This window comes from Protobothrops mucrosquamatus, unplaced genomic scaffold (genome assembly GCF_001527695.2).
Source record: "Protobothrops mucrosquamatus isolate PMUCROS unplaced genomic scaffold, P.Mucros_1.0 scaffold5097, whole genome shotgun sequence".
Taxonomy (NCBI): domain Eukaryota; kingdom Metazoa; phylum Chordata; class Lepidosauria; order Squamata; family Viperidae; genus Protobothrops; species Protobothrops mucrosquamatus.
The window spans coordinates 38607-44772 of NW_015390972.1; the positions used below are offsets into that span (position 1 = coordinate 38607).

General features: G+C 46.4%; 1 protein-coding gene across 1 annotated transcript; it reads left to right on the forward strand.

Moving 5' to 3' along the window:
- The first annotated feature begins 1580 nt into the window (after positions 1 to 1580).
- LOC107299553 (lysosomal acid glucosylceramidase-like) lies at positions 1581 to 5047 on the forward strand. The gene is made up of 9 exons (XM_015828916.1): positions 1581 to 1644; positions 1764 to 1955; positions 2032 to 2181; positions 2731 to 2867; positions 3078 to 3250; positions 3723 to 3963; positions 4051 to 4275; positions 4521 to 4684; positions 4918 to 5047. Exons 1-9 carry the CDS (start codon positions 1581 to 1583, stop codon positions 5045 to 5047), a joined length of 1476 nt encoding a protein of 491 aa, XP_015684402.1.
- Positions 5048 to 6166: the final 1119 nt, after the last annotated feature.

Below are 6166 nucleotides of genomic sequence, written 5' to 3' on the forward strand. Positions count from 1 at the left end.
GTTTGCTGCGTTCTGCATTAGCAAGTCAAAAGTAAGGTTCTCTAGGACAACAGAAACGATCATAAATATGAATAAGTTGCCAAGCATCTGGATTTTGATCACGGGATCATGGGGATGCTACGACGGTCGTAACGCTGAAAAACGGTCATAAGTCACATTTGACATCAACAACAATTGCTTCCTGGAAGGTCTCTTACAATTAATTTCCAAATCTTCTTTCAAACCCATCTTTACACCTTTCTAAAATACATGTTCCCAGCACCCTTTTTCTGTTTATTCTAAAAAAAAGTGCCTTTTTTTTTAAAAAAAAATCTCTTTAAACTTGTATTTAAAACTTCCTTCGCTAAGAATGGAAGAAAACTCACCGGGTACTATAAAACGGGTCACTTTAAAGGTTCCTAATATTTGAAAAGCCACTAACAAGCAATTTGCAAAAGTTATTAGAAAAAGAAGCCAGTGTCATCTTGAAAGCGTTAACTATATTTTAAGGAAGACGGATGTTCTTTTTCAGCCCTCTGAAGCATTAAACCTCCTGGAAATTATTGAAATGTGGTGTCTTTATGAGGAACAACTGCCCGGAGCACTTTTGGGCAATCTCATATCCATCTCTGCTTCTTCATTCTGCTGGAATTGCTGGCACTGCTTCCGTTTGCCATTTCTTTTTTGGAAGTCTGGCTTCCTTCAATTTCATCCAGGTAAAAATTGACAGTCGAAGGAAGTTTCTTAATTGCTTTTTTCTGGTCAAGCCAGTCAGGTCTTCCAGCTCTCGTATCAGACGAGCGAGCGTCATAAAATTCTGCTGCCAAAGCTGTCGACATCCATCCCAGCATTCAGGAGTTGAGCCAGGAGCTGAGATCTCCTGATTCTTATTCTGTTCTCCCTGGGAACCAGCAGCAGCTTTCCAAGCTCTGGAATAAAGTGTTTGACAGGTAGGAATAACACAGAATCCTGTGTTTGTTACGGTGCCGGGTAAGGGCAGGGTGGTGATTCCAGGATCGCAGACTGGGTGGAAAAAGTGATTTCAAGATCGCAGAATGGGAAACAGTGATTCCAGGATCGCTGAATGGGGGAAAAAGTGATTTCAGGATCGCAGAATGGGGGAAAAAGTGATTTTAAGATTGCAGAATGGGGGGAAAAGTGATTTCAAGATAGTAGAATGGGGGGAAAAGTGATTTCAGGACCGCAGAATGGGGGGGGGGAAAGTGATTTCAGGATCATAGAATCAGGAAAAAGTGATTTCAGGACCGCAGAATGGGGGAAAAAATTATTTCAGGATCATAGAATCAGGAAAAAGTGATTTCAGGACTGCAGAATGTGGGAAAAAGCTGAGCATGCGGGAAATAAAATCAGTCGTATTTGCTCTCTGTTGGATTCCAGCCTTATAGCAGAGCCATTGAGGTGGTGGGAGCTACGCCTTGCATAGATTTGGGGGCCAGACTTCGGATTTGGGCTGCGAGAGTCCTGCATGAATCAATTAACAGCTTTGCAAATGATGCCCAGAAAAAAATGCATCCTTTTTTTTTTTCTCCCCCTGCAGGCAAATTTCTCTAAAACTGGGAGGCTGGTGTTTGAGGGGCACTATGCGGACACGTGACGCTTTGGGGGTGCTGTTCCTCATTCTCCAAGGGATGGTCGAGGCCAGAGGTCAGCCTTTGGGTGGAGCCCAAAGGGGAAGTGGGTGGCGCTCTGTTGTGCTGGTAGGAGGGGTCTAAATTCACACACACCCCTTTTTTTCTCTCTTTCCATTTTTGGTTGATTTTTAGCAAGCCAACCCTGTAGTCCTAAATTCTTCAACTCAGATGCAATGGTGTGTGTTTGCAACGCAACGTATTGCGACACGGTGGAGCCGGTCTCCCTCCCTGATGTCGGCAACTTTGTCAAGTACACAACCAGCAGGGACGGCCAACGCTTGCAGCGAAGCCAAGGGCAAATCGATGCCAGACCAGGAACTTCAGGTAAACCTGGGGGAGGGGTTGGACTAGATGACCTACAAGGTCCCTTCCAACTAGTTAATTCTGTTAATTCTTTCAGCTGGGATGCTCTACGCCTACGACCCCTCCACTCAGTACCAATACATCAAAGGTTTTGGCGGGTCGCTCACCGACTCTGCGGCCATTAACATCCTGAATTTGTCTTATGCCGCCCAAAACCAGCTGCTCCGGTCTTACTTCTCTGAAGAAGGTGAGGAAATTGGGAATGACCCGCTGGATGAAAACTAGCAGCTCAGGGAAAGCTAGCATCCTGAGGCTCTGTCTTTCTTAAGTCAAGGTTTAAAAACTGGCAGGGTTAGGCTACGTTTAAAAGCAGAACGGCATGAACAATCCAGAAAGTATTTTGTTTTTAAACCTTGTTTTACTGACTTTATGCACCAACGTTCGTTGAGAAAAAACAATAACAAGGTAGGTTGTGTTTTTCTAATTTCTTCTATTTATACGTGGAATTCTTGAGAATGAAAACCTAGCTGAGGAAGAGAGTAATTCAGGGAAAATACAGTCCAATGGGAGTGGATCCACTGAAAGGCATAGCATGAAAGGAAAAAGCAAGGGGAGGGAAAAGGAATAAGATGACCTCTGATGAAAAACCACCTTTATGAGATGGTACTGGTGGCCCTGTCAGTTTTTTGTCTGTCTGGATGTACGTTTTGTATCCTTTTTTCTTTTCTTTTTCTGATTGTGAAAATTAGAATCCGGGAAGACCAGAATCTCTTCCCTTCTCTCGCCCCTTCTGCAGGACTTGAGTACAATTTGATACGTTTTCCCATCGGGTGCTCCGACTTTTCCACGCGGCCGTACAGTTACGCTGACCGCTGCATGGATGACTTTGAACTCAAGTGTTTTGAGCTGGCCCCCGAAGACACCAAACTTAGGGTGAGTTCGGCTAGACTTAACACCCACCCACTGGGGACGGTGTGTGTGTGTGTGTGTTCCAGGCTGTGTTTTGGCAAAACCGCACCCGTCGCAAACAATGATATCACCCTTGCGACTGAAAGTCAATGAACCCACAAGGAGGTCGTGTGAACGCTCTTGTTGAGCATTGATCAGGCCATCCCCGGAGACAGTTGTGGTCTCTCTCAACAGATCCCCTTGCTCCATCGTATCATGGCCCATGCCGAGAGACCCCTCTCTCTGGTCTGCAGCCCTTGGACCAGTCCTGGCTGGCTAAGGGTCAACAACAAGGTTCAAGGCAAATCCAGGATAAAGGGAGAACCAGGTGACCACTTCCACAAGGCCTTGGCTAACTACTTTGTCAGGTAATAACACTTTTTCTATCTCATCCTGCCTCTGAATTTAGCAGGCTCCTCCTCTAGCCAAGCCCCACCTACTTCTTGGCTCCACCCCTTCTCAAACTCCACCCCAAATCATGATTTGGCCCCTCCCACAGGCAGATGTTTTTGAAAATAAAGATTAAGAAATCAGTGGGAGGCCGCGTGATCCCCTTTTGCGACCTTCTGACAAGCAAAGTCAATGAGGAAGACAGATTCACTTCACAACTGGGTTATCAGTAACTGAGGTCGTAAAATGGGGCAAAACTCACTGAACAAATGTCTCACTTAACAACAGAAATTTGAGGCTCCTTTGTCTTCGTAGGTCTTCGTACCCCTTTTGGTCAGCTAGAGAGCTGGGAGGTAGGGGTTTTCCTAAATACACGGGGCGTGAGATATTTTGCTTTCCCGACAAGTGCTAAAGCTAACGTTATTGCAACCTTCTATGTCTTGAATGTAGGTTCCTAGACGTGTACGCCGAAAACAATATCACTTTCTGGGCACTCAGCTCTCAGAATGAACCCATCACTTCCCTTTTCGTAAGTGGGGAAGACTTCCCGAGCAATTACTTTTCACCGCAAAAACAACGGGACTTTATTATTGAGGACTTGGGCCCTGCCCTTGCCGCCAGCCCCCACGCAGACATTCACCTCATCATCCTTGATGACGGGAGGTGTCATTTGCCAAATTGGGCCAACCAGGTAGGTGTCAGCTGGTCTTCAAACTGTAGGATGGATCTACACTCCGGTGTATTGAGGCTCTCCTTCCCTCCGTCTGTTGTCTGACAGGTGTTAAGCAATAGTACCGCCGCTGCCTTTGTGTCTGGCATTGGCGTCCATTGGTACTATGACATCATCACCCCACCTGGACCCACCTTAGACGTTACGCATCGCCTCTACCCCGATTTCTTTCTGCTCTACACAGAAGCTTGCAATGGTTTCCTAGAGTGGGATGAGAAGGTCACCCTGGGAAACTGGGACAGAGGCACCTATTACAGCAAAAATATCCTGATGGTAAGATAGCCCCGTTTATGACAAAAAGTTTGCCTCTTTGATGATAAGAGAGGCAGGGATGGATGAGTTATCGACCTGTCTTAGAGTTTCTTGTCCTTCAAAGGATGTCATAGTGCCTTTGGGAAGCCGAGTCAGTTAACCAAAACTCTGTCCTAGACTGGGCTTTTTTTTCCCTGGCATGCAAAGGGAAGGGTTGTTGGGCTGTAGCGCAATCGGTAAAGCTGCCGATGCTTTGGTCTCTGCAGAATCTCAACCACTTCGTCACAGGGTGGATTGACTGGAACTTGGCTTTGGACATGAAAGGAGGTCCCAACTGGGTGAACAACCCTGTGGACAGTCCCATCATTGTGAACCCCCTTAAGGATGAATTCTACAAACAGCCCATGTTCTACCACCTGGGACATTTCAGGTAAAGTCCGCCGAGATGGTTTTGCAAGGTGTTGAGGAAGAGGAGGATGAGCAAAACAGTAATAAAGATGCTCTAAAATGAGCTTATCCAGTGGCAGGGAATTCCGCAGGCTGCCAAGGAAATGGGGGAGGGAAGGAAGCAGTTTTATGTTTAATAGTTCGTGGAATTGGATTAAGGTACAGTACTACTGTCTGTCCAGTGGTATTGGCTAACGTCTTCTCTCTTCTGGCCAGCAAATTCATCCCTGAAGGCTCCGTGCGAGTTGGATTCACCTCCAAATGTTTGTTTAACTTCTGTCCGTTGAAGACCTCAGCTTTCCTGCGACCCGATGGCATTGGGGTGGTCGTGGTGCTGAATGAGTAAGTGGAGGAGGAAAAACGGACCCCAAACTGGGAATATTGTGGCCTGGATAAGGTCCCTCGCGTGAAGTTTAGGGAGATGGAAAAAGAGAGAACAATTAGAGAAGAGATGGAGTAGCCCACAGCTGCATAATGGACGGAGAAAGAAACTCAGAATAAGCCTTTCCTAGTTTCTCAGTCTGTAAAAGAGACACTGGGAGATTTGTACTTCCAGACGTGCCAAATTGACGTCAGCCTTCGCAGGCAAGCCAGACAGGAAATCCACCCAGATAAGCTAATTCTACTTTGTTGTAAGGCTACGTTAACAGAATCTTGCCGGTCTGAAAGTAGAAAACTCTCACATCCCCCTTGACTAGAATTTCTCCTCTTTTTTTTCAGCTGGTTTATCGATATTCCTTTTACTATCTCGGACAACCAGGTGGGTTACCTTAACGACTGGGCGAGAGTTTCCTCCATCCAAACCTACCTGTGGAGGAGGCACCCTTGAGGTCCTGAGACGGGGGAAGGGAATCCGCTTCTCGCTCAGGAACGGCAGGCCTTGCCGAGAAGAGGCCGTGTGTCACAGCCCACAACTCACACATTGAAGAAGCCGCTCCAGCTAAACCAGACTTGGTTGATACAACACAGACACCATCACAACAGCTGGAGCAGTCTAATAATGATGCTCAGCCTCCAATATGCTCCAATATGCTCAGCCTTGGATGATAGAGTGGAGAGCAGAGCGACGATGCTCAATGAGGCCCCTTGCCAAGCAAGGCAGTAGCTGTCTGAATTAAAAGATAGATTGATAAATACGATTTAACCATATTCCTCATCTGGTTTCCTGTTCTCTAGCATGTCATTTGTGCGTTTCCATTTGGGATGGGGTATTTGTATATATCGGCCACCCTTAGCTTATGAGGCAATACGATCAGTCCTCAACTTACGATGACTCATTTAGCGGCCGGTAAAAACGATGATGGCACCGTAATGTGATTTATGAGCAGTCCTCGCACTTATAACCATCCCGGTATCCTCACAATTGTGATATGGCCAATTGGCAGCCAGCATGTGTTTATGATGTTTGTGATCACCATCACCCGGGTTCATTTAACGACGGCATGATCCACTTAGCAACGGCAGG

What these genes read in the sequence shown, in the direction of transcription:
- LOC107299553 (XM_015828916.1), top strand. Translation starts at nt 1,581, where the DNA reads ATGCGGACACGTGACGCTTTGGGGGTGCTGTTCCTCATTCTCCAAGGG. An exon ending in AGGGATGGTCGAGGCCAGAG is followed by an intron (nt 1,645 to 1,763) that starts GTCAGCCTTTGG and finishes GTTGATTTTTAG; the next exon opens with CAAGCCAACCCTGTAGTCCT. An exon ending in ACAGCAAAAATATCCTGATG is followed by an intron (nt 4,276 to 4,520) that starts GTAAGATAGCCC and finishes TGGTCTCTGCAG; the next exon opens with AATCTCAACCACTTCGTCAC.